At 49.9% G+C, this 22,456-nt stretch overlaps 1 protein-coding gene across 2 annotated transcripts in view; it reads left to right on the top strand.

Moving 5' to 3' along the window:
* LOC119386777 (activating molecule in BECN1-regulated autophagy protein 1A-like) overlaps nt 1-22,456 on the top strand; it is a 125,500-nt gene that overhangs the window by 24,363 nt on the left and 78,681 nt on the right. Inside the window, exons 3-5 of one of the 2 annotated variants that reach the window (XM_049413237.1) lie at nt 278-336; nt 2,481-2,664; nt 19,308-19,475. In XM_049413237.1, the coding sequence (XP_049269194.1) occupies nt 278-336; nt 2,481-2,664; nt 19,308-19,475 (411 nt within the window). Of the gene's footprint in view, nt 1-277; nt 337-2,480; nt 2,713-19,307; nt 19,476-22,456 lie in introns of both variants that reach the window. The other variant, XM_037654053.2, reaches the window with a different exon arrangement.

Here is a 22,456-nt window from a genome sequence, read left to right as displayed (position 1 = left end):
CTTTACTGTCTGTATATGTTATGCAGACTTCAATAAGAAGTGGTTCCCTTTACCCCCTCCCCCACAGCCACACATAAATGCCAGGCCACAGCATCAACCGTCAGTGCACGTGTGCATGCATGCTCATATATGCGTATTTTTCCATGCATGTGCTCTGCATCATTATTTAATGTGTACCTCTCTCTCTCTCTTTGTACACACAGGTTTGCATGCATTGATGTAAAATGTTATAAGTGCCGAGATTGAACAGGACTGTGTCCTGTGTTTACTTTTGCAGGCATGCAAGCTACCGCAATCTGTTCGCTCAACGTTCCTAATGGCATTCAGCCCCGACTGGTGAGTTGCCTATTTCCTCTTTCTCATTAAACGCTTAATAATGCAGTTACCAGGATGTACGTGACGGTGGTGATTGCATGATTGTTCTGCAGCAACAATAACAAAAAAGAACAGTCGGAAAAGGAGTGTGCTAGGGCTTAAGGCGTCCTTTCGTTTTCTGTTGCATTAGCGCCTTTAAAAAAATTTTTTTATTGCTTAATCGGGAAGTTACTAGAGTCTCACGACACGGAAACTCTCCAGTTTTTTTTTGGAGCACTGGAGAATTTTTTTAAAGGGGTGGTGCCATCAATTTTTGAGGCTATGAGAAGCCTGTGGTGGGTTTCCTCTGTATGCAAGGACATTCCACACGAAGGGTCGGACACAGAAAACGTTTAGAATATATTTTAATTCACTTCCAAAGTGTACCTAAATGCCCATTCTCCCGATCGAAACCCATCGCTAGCGCGCCAACACTGACGTAGATCTGTAGGATGGGCAACCAAAGTTGTAGTGACGTCACACCAAATGTGCTGGACCGGCGACGGAGTGACCTCCGGACCTCCGCCACTTCCGCAATGTACGTACCGGCTGTAGTGAACTAGAATATATTCTAGTTCACTATAGTACCGGCAAAGCATCGGTTGCTACATCACTCGCCGAGTTTCGATCGCTTCCTGGCTAAGTGCGTCACAGCCTTGTGTGGTCACGTGACCACGCCTCCTACACTTCTATGTCACTGCCCAACCTCGGCGCCCAGAAATCGAAACCGAAAGTTGTCCACATCAAAAGGCGATATTAAATTATTTAGCAAGAATACATGAATCTTGGTGCGTGCATCATGCTTCCTGGAGCTGTAGGAAACGCTGACAGCAAAGAACGCGCAAGCCACAAATTTGGTGGCACCACCCCTTTAAAGAATTATGAGCATTGTGTAGAAGCCTAAGTGCGTGTGGTATCGACGTATGTGTAGTGTACAGCTGGCTAGGAAAAAACATTACTCGGGAAGTGCTTACAAAGCAGAGGAGCATGCCCAAGGGCAGCTTTACAAAGGCCAGTAATACTGCATGCTCATGCATGTGACTCAACGTCCAGTAGGAAGGACAGGCCCAGTTTGCAAAGTATTAGCTTCTGCGCATTAGCCATGTCCGACCTGTTAATGCTGAAGCAAGGGCTTATTCCGAAGCAATCACTTTTGGCGAGAGTATCGCTTTGTAAGATGTAAATTGCGCCTGTCCAGTGACGGAAGCAACTACTTGCCCGCCTTTCCTTGACCATCCAATCAGAGCGCACCATAGGTCGGCATAAAAAGTGGAGCTCATTCAGACTCACCCAAGAGATATATTTTGCGCTTAGGGCTCACTCAGACTCACTAAAATTTTTCACAACCGGACTCACTCAGACTCAAACTCACCAAAATATTACTTATCCGGACTTAGACTCACGGCTCGATCAGAGTCTGGGTGAGTCGACTCATGAACGAGTTTGCCGACCTATGGAGCGCACTCTGAATATGTCCCAAGCAGAATCTCGGAAATATAACTTTGAAAATGGCCATCATCACAGATGAGCATGAGGGATGAGGCGTGCGAAGGCACCTCAGTTTCCGCAATTTTCATTGAGTCTCGGGTTCTTTGCTCTGTACCACGTAGACTCGTGCAAAGGCCACACTTCCTTTTTCTTTTCGAAATCTTGATGAAGTGCAGCCTTTACTTGGCACCAGGCCATGTGGTTGAATTTTTCTAACTACAAGTATGAAACCTGCCATAACCTGTCGTGTTCTACTGTAAACCGGCACTACCACAAAAGCAAGTGCTACCCGTTTCATAATGAATTCATTCATTCACCCACACTCTGAAGTTGGCTGTTTGTGCTTGCTAGCTTTGCCACTCTTGTTTATGCTGTTTTCCTGGCATGTTTGTAGATGAAGTCATCTTTGTGCCACCAAATGCATAGGAGCTTCCTGTTATTTTAGTTGTTAACAATAATGTACATTTCGTTAGTTGGAATGTACACCATCAATTGGGACGCGTTTGCTGGAATTTTTGTTTCTAATTTTTCTTCGAGGTCGAATCATTTTTTTCCCCCAGTTTAGGGCTGTCAAGTTGGGAGTGCAGCCCTTTACGCGAGTCTGTACATCAACCGCGTGACACCATATTCTGCTGCAGCACCAAGGTGGCCTCGACGCACGGGGACCACCGCATCCATGTGTGCGAGGTGGCTACGGGCAAGCTGGCGCACACCCTGGAGGGCCACCCACGCACCCCCTGGTGCCTGGCCTTCCATCCGAGCTCGAACCACATCTTGGCCTCGGGCTGCCTGGCGGGACAGGTGCGCGTCTGGGACCTGCGGGTGAGTGGACACTGCTCGTCCGCCGCTTCTTTGGCCAGTCACTCTCAGGTGAGGCTTCGACGCAACCGTTCCATCTCGGGTCAGGGAGTGCCCAGCGATCGTTAGGGTCCCTGAAGCATGCATAATCAGTTTGTACTGTTATGGTGTTCTGCCATAACTCAGTTTTAGTTCGTATTGTACTGTAATAGGTTGGTTATTGGGAGATTACCTGAGTGAAGTTCAGAATTTCACTTCTGGAATTTTGCCCCACCACGGTGGTCTAGTGGTTATGGTGCTCGAGTGCTGACTCGAAGGTCGTGGGATCGAATACTGGCCGCGGTGGCTGCATTTTCGATGGAGGCGAAAATGCTTAAGGCCCGTGTGCTTAGCTTTAGGTGCACGTAAAAGAACCCCAGGTGGTCGAAATTTCCGGAGCCCTCCACTACGGTGTCTCTCATAATCATATCGTGGTTTTGGGACGTTAAAGGAGTCCTGACACAAAAATTTTCGCCCCGCGTTTTTTTGCTGCAATGTGTTGCTGGGGGCCTGTTAGTCATAACACGGCACATCTTTTGCTGCAGCGCGCGACAGATAATTAATTACAAGCTCCTCATTACCGACACAGCCTCAGTTTCGGTTTCACAGAGCTCCAAAAACGACAAGCCACCGGGTGCAACTATCACCACCTAGCGAGTGAAATGCTCGGTCACGTGAGCGCACAGAACAGTGACGCATTTCCGCGCGGTCTGTCGTCGTCGGGCTCATGGTCGTCTGATGGCGACGATTTTCTTGCGGCGGGGATGGAAGGAATTTTCGACGTGGCGAATCACTTCAGGTTTGACCCGCTGGCGAGGAGCGATTTGTCGGGAAGCACGTCAAAACAGAAATGGCGGCTACGACGTCATCATAACTTGTACCGGCTGCAACGGTTACGTAGGGGAAGTAGGGGGGTCAACTCGGGTCACCTCCGAGGGTGTCAATGCACCAGGTGCGGCCTATAATGCTGGAACGCGATCGCGAACTTCAAAAATCATATAAAATACCTTTCAAGCTTTATTCGCTGTCGATATTTTGCAGATGGTACACACACGTACACGAGAATCGATCCAGCAGGCTATCTCGGCCGCGAAATTTTGTGTCAGTACCCCTTTAAACCCCAGATATTATTATTACTTCTGGAATTTCGTTATGAAAGGTGAGCGCCAGTTAGCATCTCGTCAGTAGGGATTTCAGTGATTCCACTCCTGCGCCAACTGCTCCAAAGTGTGCCAAATTGGATTTACTGCGCCATCCTGATAATATCAACGAAAATTGCGCCAAACTGCACCAAAGTCTCGGGTTTGGCGGCGTCTATCACCGGCAATCGCACGGCCGGCGCGTCAGAACATGTGCAGCTTGATCTTGGGGCCTCCAAAGTCGCAACCATGGACCAAGAATTATTCCGCTGAATAAATAGCGCTCGCGCGTGCGTCCCGAATAAGCCACGATGCCATGCACGGTGCCGACGCAGCTTGTGTTCTGCAAGTCGGCTCGACAGCAAAACGCGCTCTCCGCAGAGGCTCGTGACGTCTAGGCCTCTCGGTAGCGAGAAAGTGTGACGGCGATTCATCGGCGGACATCGTCTGTTCTAGAAACGCTGCTGATAGCTCGTTTCAAGCGTCGCACGGCATGTAAGGAAAGCAATGTTCAGTAATAACTACATGTGTGCTGCTAAAATTTCTGTCACTTCTGTTTCCGGACATCGCGGAATGAAATCTGGGATCGCTAGCAGTATATTCATGGAACAGTACCGAATTTTCCTTGCTTCGCGTTTATGGAAGAGCACGCGAACGGTGGAAACGCGTTCACACTTTTCCTCAGATATACTTCATCCATGGATCTTCATTCGGAAGAGCTTTTTCGTAATTGCTTATACCAGCACGTCCGAGTTTAATCACTCTGCGGTAAATACCCCCTAATAGGCCCTGCCCCTTCGAGTTCACGTGCTAGGGTTCCAATTCGAATTTTTTGCTTGCTTTTTAAAAATGTCATCTCATTAATAAAAGCATGAATATGGTCTATTGTTGAGAAGCCAGGCAGGATTTCGTACAGGCTTCTCAACAATAGACCATATTCATACTATCAATCAGGTGATAGAGAAATGCGCGGAATACAACCAACCCCTATACATAGCTTTCATAGATTACGAGAAGGCATTTGATTCGGTGGAGACATCAGCAGTCATGCAAGCACTGCGGAATCAGGGCATCGACGAAGCCTATATAAACATAATGGAAGACATCTACAGCGCATCCACAGCCACTATAGTCCTTCATAAAAAAGAAAGCGACAGAATCCCAATAAAGAAGGGCGTACGACAGGGAGACACGATATCTCCAATGCTATTCACCGCGTGTTTACAGGAGGTTTTCAGGGCCCTAGATTGGGAAGAATTAGGGATAAGAGTTAATGGAGAGTATCTCAGTAACCTGCGATTCGCTGATGACATTGCATTGATGAGTAACGCGGGAGACGAATTACAGCTCATGATTACTGAACTGGATACGGAAAGTAGAAGAGTAGGTCTGAAAATTAATATGCATAAAACTAAAGTAATGTGGAACAATCTTGGCAGAGAACAGCGCTTTGCGATAGGTGGCGAGACGCTGGAAGTTGTAAAGGAGTACGTCTACTTAGGACAGGTAGTAACCGCGGAGCCGAACCATGAGAGTGAAATAACTAGAAGAATTAGGATGGGATGGGGCTCATTCGGCAAGCATTATCAAATCATGAATAGTAATCTACCACTATCCCTCAAGATGAAGGTATATAACAGCTGCATCTTACCGGTACTTACCTACGGAGCAGAAACCTGGAGACTTACAAAGAGGGTTCAACTTAAATTGAGGACGACGCAGCGAGCGATGGAAAGGAAAATGATAGGTGTAACCTTAAGAGACAGGAAGAGAGCAGAGTGGGTCAGGGAACAAACGGGGGTTAAGGATATCATAGTTGAAATTAAGAAGAAGAAATGGATATGGGCCGGCCACGTAGCACGTCGGCAGGATAACCGGTGGTCATTAAGGGTAACTGACTGGATTCCAAGGGATGGCAAACGCGTGAGGGGGCGTGAGGGGGAGGCAAAAAATTAGGTGGGTAGATGAGATTAAGAAGTTTGCAGGTATAACGTGGCAGCAGAAAGCACAGGACCGGGTTGATTGGCGGAACATGGGAGAGGCCTTTGCCCTGCAGTGGGCGTAGACAGGCTGATGATGATGATGATAATAAAAGCATATATCCTGGTCGGAGCAGCCACAAATACACAGCTGTCAGTAGCGGGCCCATCGCTGACGGCCCACAGTGAAGCGGCTACCCCATGTTACACGTCCGCCCCTCGCTTTCGGGGGTCAATAGCTGATGGGTAAAAAAACTCAGTTTCGCTTAAGGGCGAAGCAATGAATGCGATACCAAGAAATTGTATTGTTAAACGAAGTAAGGCTAGCAGCTAACTCTTTTGGATTCGATTTCGCGTAACTCAACAAAACACTGGTTTAAGAGAATGTGGCCGCTCCAGGAACCGAAGCGTTTTCTTGCTCTGAGTTCTCTAAACACGAAGTACCGTATAAACGCGTGTAAGGGCAGCACCCCGTTTTTTTGAAGTGCATATTCTAAAAAAAAAAATCCGCGTAAGGGCCGCGCCCACACTTTCCTCGACCAATACGTATTCAAAATGTGCGCGCGCGTAAGCTTCTAGGCGTAGTCGATAGATGGCGCAAGGAAGTGCAACCATCATCATCGTCACCAGAGTATATATATATATATATATATATATATATATATATATATATATATATATATATATATATATATATATAGTTGGATTTTATTCGTGTTAAGATGTTCGTGAAGTGGGCTAAAAATTTTAGCTTTTGTATTAGTATTCACAGACCCGCCAACTAAAGGTTAAAGCAGGATTTTATCTTTAGCTTCTCACATCTCTATACAAACGCACTATCGGCGCTATCCATATCGGCATTAGCATCACCAACTTTGGCATGGCGTTCGCGTTGTTCGGTTTGTGCAGTTCAGCCAGCCATTTGCTGTAGTTTTCTGCACTGTTCGATGACCTTTGTGCTAGCTTGTTTTCTACACGGCGTTCACGTTTTGGCAAGATGGGCAAGTACCTGAATAGCTACACTGCTGGCTATAAGTTGAAGGTGATCGAGTATGCTCTCGAGCATGGGAAACGTGCCGCCGGCAGAAAATTCGACGTTGACGAGAAGTGTGTTCGACGTTGGTGTGCTCAAAAAGAAGCCTTGCGAAACACCAACAGCACTAAGCGCGCTTTCTGAGGAGAGCAGTGCAAGTTTCCCGATTTGGAAGAAGACTTGCTCCACTATGTGACTGAAGTGCGGAAGGATGCTCTTGCACTCACAACGGACATGCTGCGTGTGAAGGGACTAGCCTTGGCGACTGTACTTGGGTGGATCCTATCTGCGTGGCGCTCGGTGTCGATGGACATTGTGTCCCGAAGTTTTAAAGTCGCCGGGATATCTAACAGCTTGGATGGCACGGAAGATGACTGCTTGTGGGGTGACGGCGCTTCGCAGCACACCATCTCATCTCGGACTCCAAGTCTGAGGACTCGCCGAGTGACGACGATTGAGCACGTATGTGGCAAGAAATGTCGTATACTGCAATAAACGCTGTTCGTTCGCTAACTGGTGCGTTTTTACTTAAAAAAAAATGTCACGTGTATGGGCCGCACCCTGAAAATTGGCCCTCATTTCTTGAAAAAAAAGTGCGGCCCTTACACGCGTTTATACGGTAAGCGTTGAGAGCACAGCAAGTTTACGAGCCGTCTCCTGAGGCCTCGAGATGGCGCGCGCGCAAGCAACTGCACCCTTCGAACGACGCAGTCCCCTCCGCCCCCCCCCCCCCCCCGCGCCCCCCCCGCTCCCTTGGCGTCCTTTCATGCTCCTTACGAAAGACGGGCGGGGGGCGTTTCCTCTGTTTGATGAGCAATCGACGGCAGGCCTGCACGCGGAAAGATGTTATCTCATCCGCTGTCCGTGCGACGGAGACAAACGGCCGGCAAGCTTAATCTCCGCTTCAGCTGCGTTCGTCGCCAGCGCTCCCGAGCTTTTACCCGCGGCTAGAATGCGCGTGGTGATGTTATTAATTTGGTCTTTATACAGAAAATTACGGCAATGGCGACGGCAAAAATCCGCGGAAAGCGTCCATATAATTGTTATCACAATAAACATTTAAAAAAAGTTGAGGAGCCATTTCACTTTGTGAAGTGGATGATAAGCGAAGCTGTTTCGCGCATGGCAAGGAGGTGACATGGTGGAGGACAGTTTGGTATGTAAGGCCAGGTTGTTATCAAGATGCTTTATCAAACACGAAAATTGACCGTCAGTGGCGTCAATCGATTAGAGGTGTGCGCCGCCGCGCCACGCCGCCGCCGCCGCCTGCTTTTGGTCACGCCGCTCGCGCCGCCGCCGAAATCTCAAGAGAGATCACGCCGCCGCCGCGCAATAATTGCGGCGCGCCGCCGTTAGTGTTTTCTTTTATTCGAATGGGGAATCTGGAAATAAAATACAGCACTTCGCCGGAGGAGCTCTTCTCCATGTGTCCATGTAATGAACTGTCCATTTCAGCGGCCGCTGAATAGCGGGAGCTCAGTGAGAAGCACGCCCCCTGTTTCCGCTTCTTGTTCTGCAGCGCCATCATGACATCACGAAGCTTTCAAACACTCTCGACACAAATGATAGGGATGGAATGCGCTTCAATGCAACGAACGCAGCCCTCAGAGATCCGATTTTCGGTGCATATATCTTTTGATCGTGTTAGCCATCGATTTAGGTTTAATGCAGCCGCTCATCTAATGCAGCTGTAAGGTCGGTACGCATTCCCTGCATCGTTCTCAAACATCTGGGACACATTCATATGCAAATTCAGACTTGAAAAGTTCCTGCTTCTGTGCATTTCGTCCACTCTCTTCTTACGCTAGGAATGTGCTGGCGGGTTCGGTGCAGCGACGTGGTCAAGAGCGAGGTGACATCACGGCTCACCGCTTTTTCAAATCACTGAATGCGCTCTGTCAAAATGGACTGTGGACATCTCCTTTAGATGAACGCATCGACAATAGCTCCCCAGAAGTTGCAGTATCTTTTTCTTCTCCTGAAATCTCACGAGTATTGCCTGACCTTAACGCTGCTGCGTCCTCCAGCCTTAAAGGGCGACGACCCAACTCGCTGGTTAGCATATTCTTCGAGTCTTGGACCTAGTGCACTGTGTATAAATAAATAAAATATATAAGTAATATATATATATATATATCTCAGTGCGTTAGTACACTTTTTCCTTTCATTCTTACTCGAGTAAATCGATAAATAAATACAGAAGTAAAGAGAATGGCAAACTTAGAATATAGCTGGGCTAGTTGATAGATATTCATGTTAAGAAGACATGACGTGGAAACACGGACGTAAGAGAAAAGTCGAGAGAGTGAAGAGCTATCTCTCATGTAAACCACTACTCGCACTTGATTGATAGGCATGGCCTCTTATGTGGGAATGCGCAGATAAATATTTGTGTCTACCTTTGGTTCCGCCGCTGTGTGATTTTTCAGTTGTTAGCGGAGTTTCTGGTGTCGTGACTACTCTCCTGTGTCCGTGTTTGCTAGCCCTGTTTTTATAAAGGACCCCTAACAGCCTCTGAAAATAGAACAAAAAACAAAAACAACGAGCGCATTATTCTCTCTTGGCGCTTTCTGTCTTTTGGTGCACTTTGTGATGCCGGAACAGTGATTCACGTGACATCATCAGGGTACATACTCTGCACTGCTTCATATACGAGAAATAAGAGTTGTGAATTGTCTCCCATACTGCTTTGCTATGCAGCCGCCCACCCGCTGTTGCTTCTCTCGCACGACTATCGTGCGCGATTAACTGATTTCGCTCCATTTTGTGCGTTTGCGACCGCGCATGCAGAGATAACAGACTAGCTGACAAGCACGAAATCATGATAGGTTGAACGCGTAGTGCTGACACTGTACGCGTGCTTTATGAAGAAAGTAGGGGCGAAGAAATGTCCCCTTTAAGAAGGGTATTGAAGGCAAGAACGAAACCAATGAAAAAGGCTCCGGATTATATGGTTCTGCCAACGGACGCACTCTTTACAGCGGAGATGATGCAGCTTTCTAGGAAAAAGGCGAGCCCACTTCGACGGTTTTTTGCATATTTTTATTGCGTTAGCAATTGTATGGACACTCAGGACAGGTTTTCACCGTCGCCGTCATGCTCCGTATAAACTCTAAATCGATAACATCGCTCCGCGCATTGTATGTTCTACCCGCGAGTAAAAGCTCGCGAGCGTTGGCAAGGAACACGGCTAAAGCAGAGATGAAACAAGCTGGCCATCTCAGTCACACGGAATAACATCAACTCGCGTGCGAGCCCTGCCGTCGATTGCTCCTCAAGCAGAAGGAAACGCCCCGCCCATCATTTGCTGAGCGAAGGAGCAGGAAGGGATGTCTGGGGAGAGGGACTGCGTAACTCGAGCAGCAACTGTGAACTTTGACGATAGGGGCGTGGTCGAGACACTGGCACGCGCGCTATTTCGGCAGACATCCCCCAGCGAACGGCTCGTATACCTTCTACACGCTATGAGTGTTGTGAGCGCTGTGATGTCACTGCTTCGAGCTCGGACTACTGATACGACAAACGGACCGAAAACCGCTTCTCTCCCTGGAGTGGCCGTATTGTCATACACCATGCAGCGTTTTGTAGAGTTAAGTGACATCGGAGCAAAAAGAGTTAGCTGCTAGCCCTCGTTCATGCAACATTACGGCGTGTACTTATCGCATTCACTGCTTCGCCCTCACCCCCCCACCGCGCCGCGCCGCCGCCGGAGGTGGAAACACCGGCGGCGGTTTTGGGTCCGGTGCACATGTCTACAATCGATTGATGCAAAAAATAATCATGTGATGGCGTCATCATCACGTCATAGATCGTCAAAGCTTGTGACGTGATCATGGCATCATATATCGTGATGTCACGTGATGACGCCATCACAACATCGTCGCTTTGCACTACTTCCGTAATCGGTGCGCCGATCATGGAGCTAGCGCAAAACCACGTGAGGTGCAGATAGCTTGCAGAGAAAGAGGGGGAGGATCAACCTGTCAATCGAGAAGAAAAAGAACCTGGCTTTCGCCTTGGAGTTTTCTTAGGGGAATGCATTAGGGACAGTGTGGCTCTTTGGCATTGAGGCACTGCTGTACATCACGGCGTTTTTGTCTACAATGTCTGCTGATAACCACATAGATGTATTTAGAGTGTTATTTCATAAAGTGCAATTTTATTGATCTGGTATTCTGTTTATTTGCTAGTGTCAAAAATAATCGCCGAAGAGGTCAATTCAGAACACTCAACTGCATGAGCCCTTATTTTTTCATTAGCGAGTGAAGTATGGAGTTCTCCTGAGATGATTTTTTTCCATGAGATTTGCAATGAATCGAAATATTTCTAGCCTTCATAAGAGCCCCATAGTAATATTCCGGTGCTTGAATGTTATTGCAATATGCTTCTATAGTGCACTCCAGGATGTAAAATTCGCTGCTCCAGAGTGCTCCCAGATGCAAAATTATCTGCTCCAAAGTGCTCCAAGATGAAAATTTTGCTGCTCCAAAGTGCTCCAAAATGGAAATTTTGCTGCTCCAAAAATTGCTCCAAATCAGAAGTCCTCGGTAGCATCACTGGGATTTTGAAGTTGTGTTCTTTATTCCATGCAATAAAACCTTGATATAAGAGCCATCAATATTGCTACAATGCAGTTTTGTGATTGGAGTTCTTTCATGCATCCTGTCACTTTCATTGTTACAAGATTTGAATTTACGTCTGAACACTTGAAGCACATTCTCGACAGTGCTGTCGCTGTCATTCTGTCTCACTTTCGATACTTAAAGGCTCCGGGGATGCGCAGTGCATTTGGCAGCAAAAATCAATGAAGAGAAGTTAGATACGTGGTCAGTGTTCCAGTCGTTTCTTGTGAGAGAGTCAGGGCAGCGTTCTGCTCTCCGCCAGCTAGCATGAACATTGCACATATGCACTACGGTAAGTGCACTAGCATTCCAGCTGAGCGGCTGCTGTGCGTGTGCACTGGTCCGAATGGAGCATGTAGTGAATGTCAATCAAAGGTTGTCCGAAGTTTCACTGGGTGTCAACTAGGGTGTCGGAGCAAAATGTTTCTCGTTTCGTTTTTAGTTTCGTTCCACTGCAATAGTTCCCTTCTGTTTCTGCTCCGGAATGAAAAAAGAAATGTTCTTTAACAGTTTGTAACGTTTTTTTTTTGTGTGCAAAAATTTGAAGTTAGGTTAATCATAAAAAAACAGTGCATTTGTGATATAGTTAGTTGTAGAGCACTGCACGGGCCTGGGCCGGGCCCGGGCTTGAAGCCGCGGGCCGGGCCGGGCCGGGCCCGGGCTTGAGGCTGCTTTTTTTCGCCGGTATAGATATAGATTGGCACTGTATATTTTCACTAACGTTTCGTCTGCTGGACCAGACTTTGTCAAAGGAACAAGTACATCGTGGTGGGTTTCCTTATAAACACGCCAGATCATATATATATATATATATATATATATATATATATATATATATATATATATATATATTAACAGCACTAACAGTGGGCCAGATCACGGTTGTTCCCATGGGAGGAATAAAGATTTCGGTCTCTTATTCGAGGTTGACACATACGGTAACCTTCATTTATATTCCTTGGTATTACGTGCCAAAACCACGATATGATTACGAGGCACGCCGTAGTGGCACCAGATCAATTTCGACCACCTCGTGTTCTCTAACGTTGTGGGAATTCAGGCGTCCGCGCCAGTGGCTCGACGCCATCTTCCCTTGGAGAATTCCCGTGTCTCTCTCCTCTCGACCGGACGGGTGGCAGCTGGCCATAAATCGCCGTCACTTTGCTGCCACCCCGCCCTCGAAGGTTCAACACGGTGGCCGATTGGCCCAATTTTGGCGGGATTTGGACCTTGCTCGCGCTCGCCGAGAAGCGGGTGCGCGCGCGACGAGGTTCGGCAGAGACCACTTGGGGACCTCGAAGGGTGCGTACGCGTTTTGGCCGCTCCGGCCGGCGGCGATCCTTTGTTCTTTGTTCTTCGCCGCCGGCCGGCGGTTACGTCGTTTTGTCGGGGCTCCGGCCTCAGCGGGCGCGCGCTACCCTCCGCGGTCTCGAAGTCCCGAGGCAGCGCCTCGCGATCGTGCACCGTATGTTCCTTTTAAGTGTTGCTATGTCTGTTCTACTTTCTTCCGCTCCGTGGTGCGCGATCGCGGGAGCGCTGGCCGAAGGGTAGGTCGGCTCTCCAAACCTGGTTCTTTCTTTGCTTGTTTGTTTCATAGGTGTGCCATTCGCGGCCACATTTGGTAACAATTGTATCAGCTAATTGGTGTCCTGTGTAACTATCTTACGTGCGATTGGTTGTAACGAATTATTGTTCTCTTGTATTAAAATCCCCCGTAATAAATAACTGATTTGGAGAGTGTCGCCTAGGGTCTCCCTCGCTGCGCGCGACGGCTCGCCGTCCCTTCGCGGTGATGGGCCGAGTTCTCGCGCGCAGCAGTTCGAACGGTACACGGGCGCGGGACGAACGAGGACGCGGCAGCCCGCATGAAGCTCCCAGTGCTCGAACCCGCGGTGGTGTATGGCGCGTACGGCGCCGGGAGCGACGACGACACCACCATATCTGGCGCCCAACGTGGGGCCAGGGGCCTAATCAGCGCCAGATATGGTGGTGTCGTCGTCGCTCCCGGCGCCGTACGCGCCATACACCACCGCGGGTTCGAGCACTGGGAGCTTCATGCGGGCTGCCGCGTCCTCGTTCGTCCCGCGCCCGTGTACCGTTCGAACTGCTGCGCGCGAGAACTCGGCCCATCACCGCGAAGGGACGGCGAGCCGTCGCGCGCAGCGAGGGAGACCCTAGGCGACACTCTCCAAATCAGTTATTTATTACGGGGGATTTTAATACAAGAGAACAATAATTCGTTACAACCAATCGCACGTAAGATAGTTACACAGGACACCAATTAGCTGATACAATTGTTACCAAATGTGGCCGCGAATGGCACACCTATGAAACAAACAAGCAAAGAAAGAACCAGGTTTGGAGAGCCGACCTACCCTTCGGCCAGCGCTCCCGCGATCGCGCACCACGGAGCGGAAGAAAGTAGAACAGACATAGCAACACTTAAAAGGAACATACGGTGCACGATCGCGAGGCGCTGCCTCGGGACTTCGAGACCGCGGAGGGTAGCGCGCGCCCGCTGAGGCCGGAGCCCCGACAAAACGACGTAACCGCCGGCCGGCGGCGAAGAACAAAGAACAAAGGATCGCCGCCGGCCGGAGCGGCCAAAACGCGTACGCACCCTTCGAGGTCCCCAAGTGGTCTCTGCCGAACCTCGTCGCGCGCGCACCCGCTTCTCGGCGAGCGCGAGCAAGGTCCAAATCCCGCCAAAATTGGGCCAATCGGCCACCGTGTTTAACCTTCGAGGGCGGGGTGGCAGCAAAGTGACAGCGATTTACGACTAGCTGCCACCCGTCCGGTCGAGAGGAGAGGGACACGAGAATTCTCCAAGGGAAGATGGCGTCGAGCCACTGGCGCGGACGCCTGAATTCCCACATCCCTCCCTCCTTAAATGCCCCCTACCAACTGGAGCTCCGGTATCGGCCAAGTAAGCATACGCAACAAAGTCGCAACGGCACGACACCTGGGCGTTAAATTAAATTAACACGTACGCGGCGAAAATACTCAGGAAGTAGACAAACATTAGCTCTAAAGCTCTCCCAATTAAAAATGTCAACACCTTATGAAACGCGTACATCCGGCGTGCACAGAAACCACAATCAAAAACTTAGCACTCGAAACGAAGAAATACAAGAACAAACATCCGCCGAGGCAATAATAGGCAACAGTACAAACGGTGAAGAAGACATGAAAGTCAGAATGATCGCGAAAAGTCTCTTAGATAGTCGACCCGAATGGTGCCGCTCGCCTCAGTCCCGTCTTCGCGTACACGGACCGCAACAGGCGTCGGTCGCCGGCCGCCACGTCGACGCCTTGACTGCGACAGGCGCCGCAACCGCAGCCCGATCCACCGCCCCGCCGTCGCTGCCTCCGGCCACGCAGACTTCACTCGACGACGCAACGCGGCAGAGAACACATCAAAGCACTCGCGGAGCACAAAACACTCTAGATAATGAACTACACGACATCAAAAAGAACGAAACATTCAAGCAAACACATACGTAAAAGCAAAAGGTGAAGGCTCAACAGAATCTAAACATTGGTTGCATAAACGGGAAATCAAGAATGGGAAGAACCAAAGAAAGAGAAGTTGCCTGCAAGGAAGTCACTAGCCGAATATCGAAATCCATAACCTGATGAAGCGAACGAAACTTTTATCGAGGAGTCCTTATTTGCCACCGTAAATCAAATTAACGTGCATAACATCTGTACGGCCGGTCTCTTGTCATTGTTTCTCCGTCTGATCAGTTCATCCGGATAGTAAGCGTGGTCTTCACTAGCGCGTTGACGTATGACCTCGACACTAGTGGATAATCCTCCCACGGACGCACACTGCCCATTCGCGACACCGACCGAAATGGAAGTCCATGACGTGCTGTCTACGAAACGGACAGACGCGGAAGGGACGGCGATAGACGAACGTTCAAACTATGCCGCGCGCCGAATCTCAGAGCAAATTAACCTTAATGTAAGCATTACCACTCTGAAGACTGGGCAATGAAATATAACAAATGCAGTGGTGCGAGACCTCGTACCTCTGCGCCGGGGGTTGCCAATCTGTTTACACGCCTCGGTCGTCGACAGCGGTAAAAGAGGTGGCAAGCGAACTTGGGCCGAGCTCGTCTGGACCATGCGAAGTGAACCCTTCCCCCCTACCCTTTGGGGCAGCAGCACCCGGTGCTGCTTCGGACCCCACGCGCTCGTTGCAATACCAGCAACGTCACAGCGCCCGCGCCCGTGCAATACCAGCACGTCCCGGCGCATCGCCTCCCGGAGGCCGTCGCATCACCAGCGACACGCGAAGAAACTATTTACAAATATATACAACTGGGTTACTCCGCGGTCCGTTCGCAGCTCTTCGGGCCACTACCAAAAACAAAAAGAGACAACTCCAGAGCCCAGATGGGGATGGTTTGCCTTGTCTCCCCCCGGCCGGCTTTCCGTCAGGACAGCCTCCTCGTCATAGTCACGGGGTTGCAGGGATGCGTCCCCTTCTGCGCACGCGACGGGGGGGTGCCTGAGGCCGCTCGCCTCTTCGCGGACCGGGCTCGTTTTTATGACCCGTCTTTGTCCGCTCGGCGGCTGTGCCGCCATTTTCGCCCTTTTGCTGGCATGTGCCGAAATCGTGACCAGCAGCAACACGGGGCACGAAATAGTGCGTCAACTATTACAGAAATAGGCTAGAATTGGGCTAGAAACGCGCCGGTGTTCAGAGAAAATCCGTTGGACTCACCGAATCGCTGAATCAAAGGCAGAGCAGGGGAGGTCAGTCTCTCCGGAACGACATGACGAGGATCTCAGCTTATCCAACGAACTCCCGCCGCCAAGAACCAATGTTGTATCTCGGCGGAAACTTGCAGCACTCCTCTCCTCGTCCGCGCTTCGCAGCAGAAACTTTGAAGCGGGTGCACAATACTTCTTGAAAAGTGGTACTTGCCTCCTTCCGTACCACGTTACCTCAACAGAGACCAGGCCTAGGGTAATTTACGCTCGAACAATGAGTAATACAGGCAACTCTCAAGAAAGCGGCGGATGGATGAAAAGAGAAAGATGAAGAAAGAGATACGAACGTACACGGACGCACTGAACTCGACGCGACAACCGCACTCCGCGTAAAAGCTCGGTTTTTTTTTTTTCAGCGACCAGAGGCTGATTAGGCCCCTGGCCCCACGTTGGGCGCCAGATATGGTGGTGTCGTCGTCGCTCCCGGCGCCGTACGCGCCAAACACCACCGCGGGTTCGAGCACTGGGAGCTTCATGCAGGTTGCCGCGTCCTCGTTCGTCCCGCGCCCGTGTACCGTTCGAACTGCTGCGCGCGAGAACTCGGCCCATCACCGCGAAGGGACGGCGAGCCGTCGCGCGCAGCGAGGGAGACCCTAGGCGACACTCTCCAAATCAGTTATTTATTACGGGGGATTTTAAGACAAGAGAACAATAATTCGTTACAGCCAATCGCACGTAAGATAGTTACACAGGACACCAATTAGCTGATACAATTGTTACCAAATGTGGCCGCGAATGGCACACCTATGAAACAAACAAGCAAAGAAAGAACCAGGTTTGGAGAGCCGACCTACCCTTCGGCCAGCGCTCCCGCGATCGCGCACCACGGAGCGGAAGAAAGTAGAACAGACATAGCAACACTTAAAAGGAACATACGGTGCACGATCGCGAGGCGCTGCCTCGGGACTTCGAGACCGCGGAGGGTAGCGCGCGCCCGCTGAGGCCGGAGCCCCGACAAAACGACGTAACCGCCGGCCGGCGGCGAAGAACAAAGAACAAAGGATCGCCGCCGGCCGGAGCGGCCAAAACGTGTACGCACCCTTCGAGGTCCCCAAGTGGTCTCTGCCGAACCTCGTCGCGCGCGCACCCGCTTCTCGGCGAGCGCGAGCAAGGTCCAAATCCCGCCAAAATTGGGCCAATCGGCCACCGTGTTTAACCTTCGAGGGCGGGGTGGCAGCAAAGTGACAGCGATTTACGACTAGCTGCCACCCGTCCGGTCGAGAGGAGAGGGACACGAGAATTCTCCAAGGGAAGATGGCGTCGAGCCACTGGCGCGGACGCCTGAATTCCCACAACGTGCACCTAAAGATAAGTATGTACACGGGTGTTCTTGCATTTCGCCCCCATCATGTTGCGGCCGCCGTGGCCGCGGGAATCGCACCCGCGTCCTAGGACTTAACAGCGAAACAGCTTAACCGCTGAGCTACCACCGCGGGCAAAGCAACATTTCGATGCATGTACACACCGGATTTTCCGTCCGATGACCCGCTACAAAGCGCACGGCATCATTATTAATCATCATCAACAACTAATATCCTCTAGTGGGCCCGGGTCGGGCCTGGTCATAAGCGCGCCCTGGATTAGTTTAGTAATGAACGCCCGGGCCGGGCCCGGGCTTGGAACGACGGGCCCGGGCCCGGCTCGGGCTGGGTTCGGTCATGTACGCCCGGGCCCGGGCCGGGCCCGCGCTTGGAACCACGGGCCCGGGCTGGGCTCGGGCTTCATGAAGCGGGCCCGGGCCGTAAAATCCGGCCCGTGCAGTGCTCTAGTTAGTTGCCCTCCTCTTAAGAAAGTGGGACAGGGGTAAAACACGTTCTTTCTTCGTTCTTCAGAGGAGCGGAAGTACACTCAGACCTCGATATAACGAGCACGGATATAACGAATTATCGGTTATAACGAAGTAAATGAAGAATAGTCTTGTCATAGCTACAGTGTTACAAATAAACGTTTATAACGAATTTTCGGATATAACGAAGTTATTTTCATGGCGGATGTGACTTTGTTATAATGAGGTTTGAGTGTATAACTGTACCACGAATTCCTGCCAACTAGTACAAATATTTATATTGGAATTTCTTGCTGCTGCTAGTATTTTATGCTTGTTGCGGGTGTTGGAAAGGCACTTGAGCGGCTACGGAGATGGTAGTGCTTAGAAGCTAGCTATGCAGAATTTCCTTTCGATGGACTTTTAGAAGCATTGACTGCAAGAAATCATAAGGGAAAGATGCTTTAAATACTATATGCATGCTAGCTTTCTCGAGTTTCTTGCAACGGTTTCTAATTCGGGCTCATTCTTGGATGTTACGGGTGCTGCGTTCAGTGTTACGAAAGTACATTCCGTTCACAAAAGGCTGTTAAAAGATGCAGCCATGCAAGATTGTGAAAAATTGCTTGCAGTAAAGGGGTTGTTTCTGTACTTCTGTGAGTTACTTGTGGCAGTGCGAAGTGCCGTTTAAACTATGGAGAATGCACTTTTAAGTGTTTACACAGATAGGTTCAAAAAAAGAACCAAAAGACAGTGTGTCCAATATTGCTGAAAAAGTCACTGTGACCAAGAGACAATGGTATCAGTCCCTGCTGTTCCCAGTTTGCTGCTGTTAATTTGCTGCTCCAAAAATAAAGTGCCTTTGTATCCACCCACAAGATGTGGGTTCAGGGGAGCAAACAAGAAATAAGAAATGAATGCTGACCCACCCTGACCTTGTTGAATTTGCTGAACTCATAAATTTTAGTAATAATACCTGGTGTTTTACATGCCAAAACCATGATTATCTATAAGGTACTTCCTAGTGGAGGGTTGCAGAAATTTCAACCATCTGGTGTTCTTTAATATGTATAACCTCGCACAGTATATACATGGCTCTAGCATTTCGCCTCTGTCGAAATGGGACCGCCCCGGCCGGGATTTAACCCGAGACTTTTGGGTCACCATCTGAGCACCATAACCACTGTACAGCTGAGGCAGATGCTCATAAACTTTAAGGTTGCAGGTTGACAGGTATCGTGAAAGATTCAATGAGAGACTGTGTTGCTTTTCCCCTTTTAGACATGTTTGTGTATGTTGTATGTGCAGGGTGGCAGTGAAGTGTGGAGTTCTCGGGAGGGCACGGTGATCTCATCACTGGCGTTCCACCCACTGGAGCCCCTGCTGGCCATTGCCACAGCCAATCGGGTGGTGCTCTGGGACTGGCGTAAGGGTCAGGCACTGGCCACCTGCAAGACGGGCTCCGAGCGCGAGAAGGTGAGACCCTCTCGATTGCATGGGAAGCATCGACAGTATCTGCAGAGAGATGGTCGTTAGTAATGGTGCATTGGACTGGTAGCACTGGAGCATAATTCCAGAACACCCTCTTAGCTGGCTTCATCTTTGTCAGATTCGTTCATAAGCTCAGCACATCCGCTGGGAACCCTAGAAGGGGCTCTCAGTTTTGACATGCCATCTGTTGAGGCAGGCCAACATGCAAATGTAGCTAAGCAAAGTGGAAGATTGGGCCAGTTGGTGATTCATGATCGAAGTATACTGCGCAGTAGACAACACGGATGGGGACTGCGCTTGTCCCCGTCTTCTAGTTGTCCGTGTTGTCTACCGCGCAGTATACTTCGATCATGCAAATGGAGCTGACTCAGATGGTGTGTCAGCCGTTCTTGCATGAACTGAAGCAGCATTAACCCTTCCAGCCTTTCACTGTTGTGAGCTCGTTTGCCGGAAGGCTCTGGATTGTTGTAATCGAACTTGGAGCACAGTAGGAACCAAGTGAATGTGTTGAATAAGTTCATTTCAAAGCTGTGAAAGACACTTGAGAAGTGTGGAAGGTAGAAAGCAAATGTACAAACCCACATACCGTAATTACTCGAATCTAGGCCGACCCCGATTCTAAGCCGACCCCTTAAAGTCCGAAGCCCGAAAAAAAAAAAAAAAAACTTACCTCCAATGTAGGCCGGGTAAAATTCACAAAGAGAAAACATTTATTGAAAATATGAAGATGAAACGGAGCAGTTGGTTCATCATCAAGATGCCGCGCTCATTCCGAGTCGTCGTCGCTGATCTCTTTGTCGATGTCCTAAAACAGTGCGCAATCCTCGGTGCCATCAAGTGCATTTGATATGCCGCACTTCTTGAAAGAGCGCACGATCAAAGTTCCTGGGATGTCGTCCCACGCTGCAGCCACCCAGCCTGCCAACTGAGACAGTGATGCCCGCTTGATGCGGCCCGTCGGCGTCAGCTGGTGGTCCTCGGTGCTTAACCAGTCCGTGTATAATATCCGCAGGCGATCCTTGAACGGCTTGTTGATGCAAACAGTCCGTGTATAATAGCCGCAGGCGATCCTTGAACGGCTTGTTGATGCAAACAGTCCGTGTATAATACCCGCAGGCGATCCTTGAACGGCTTGTTGATGCAAACAGTCCGTGTATAATACCCGCAGGCGATCCTTGAACGGCTTGTTGATGCAAACAGTCCGTGTATAATAGCCGCAGGCGATCCTTGAACGGCTTGTTGATGCAAACAGTCCGTGTATAATACCCGCAGGCGATCCTTGAACGGCTTGTTGATGCAAACAGTCCGTGTATAATAGCCGCAGGCGATCCTTGAACGGCTTGTTGATGCAAACAGTCCGTGTATAATACCCGCAGGCGATCCTTGAACGGCTTGTTGATGCAAACAGTCCGTGTATAATACCCGCAGGCGATCCTTGAACGGCTTGTTGATGCAAACAGTCCGTGTATAATACCCGCAGGCGATCCTTGAACGGCTTGTTGATGCAAACAGTCCGTGTATAATAGCCGCAGGCGATCCTTGAACGGCTTGTTGATGCAAACAGTCCGTGTATAATACCCGCAGGCGATCCTTGAACGGCTTGTTGATGCAAACAGTCCATGTATAATAGCCGCAGGCGATCCTTGAACGGCTTGTTGATGCAAACAGTCCGTGTATAATACCCGCAGGCGATCCTTGAACGGCTTGTTGATGCAAACAGTCCGTGTATAATAGCCGCAGGCGATCCTTGAACGGCTTGTTGATGCAAACAGTCCATGTATAATACCCGCAGGCGATCCTTGAACGGCTTGTTGATGCAAACAGTCCGTGTATAATAGCCGCAGGCGATCCTTGAACGGCTTGTTGATGCAAACAGTCCGCGTATAATACCCGCAGGCGATCCTTGAACGGCTTGTTGATGCAAACAGTCCGTGTATAATAGCCGCAGGCGATCCTTGAACGGCTTGTTGATGCAAACAGTCCGTGTATAATACCCGCAGGCGATCCTTGAACGGCTTGTTGATGCAAACAGTCCGTGTATAATACCCGCAGGCGATCCTTGAACGGCTTGTTGATGCAAACAGTCCGTGTATAATAGCCGCAGGCGATCCTTGAACGGCTTGTTGATGCAAACAGTCCGTGTATAATAGCCGCAGGCGATCCTTGAACGGCTTGTTGATGCAAACAGTCCGTGTATAATACCCGCAGGCGATCCTTGAACGGCTTGTTGATGCAAACAGTCCGTGTATAATACCCGCAGGCGATCCTTGAACGGCTTGTTGATGCAAACAGTCCGTGTATAATAGCCGCAGGCGATCCTTGAACGGCTTGTTGATGCAAACAGTCCGTGTATAATACCCGCAGGCGATCCTTGAACGGCTTGTTGATGCAAACAGTCCGTGTATAATAGCCGCAGGCGATCCTTGAACGGCTTGTTGATGCAAACAGTCCATGTATAATACCCGCAGGCGATCCTTGAACGCCTGGACGCTGCCGCCATACGATATTCAGCCATCCTCGTTGCGGCGCACGCGAAGAGCTTCTCCCATTGGCCCCTCCAGCGACGAACATTCTTTCCGTCCACTCCAAAGTCCCGCCCGGCTTGAACATTGGAGGACGACTCCGCGGCTAGCACAACTTTCCTTTTATACGCCGCACTATAATGACTACGCTCGTTTGGTGCCATTGAGCTACGCCACACACAGCCCACTCAAAGTGAGACTCGAACTGACGAACGGCTCGCCTCAACACTCGCCACAAAGATGAAAATGGCAGCCTCGCGTGCATACTTGAGCCAGGTGTTGGCTCGGCTACTAACGGCTACGATACTGTCTAGGTGGCGCTAGTTTTGCAACACTTTTCTTGATGAAAAATGGCGCGTTTTTCAAAATCCTCGAATCTAAGCCGGCCCTGGAGTTTGATACAAAGAAATTCCGAAAAAACTATCGGCCTAGATTCGAATAAAT

The sequence above is a fragment of the Rhipicephalus sanguineus genome, chromosome 3 (assembly GCF_013339695.2).
Source record: "Rhipicephalus sanguineus isolate Rsan-2018 chromosome 3, BIME_Rsan_1.4, whole genome shotgun sequence".
Taxonomy (NCBI): Eukaryota; Metazoa; Arthropoda; class Arachnida; order Ixodida; family Ixodidae; genus Rhipicephalus; species Rhipicephalus sanguineus.
The sequence above is the reverse complement of the archived record's forward strand: the minus strand, read 5'-3'. Positions and strand labels throughout refer to the sequence as shown.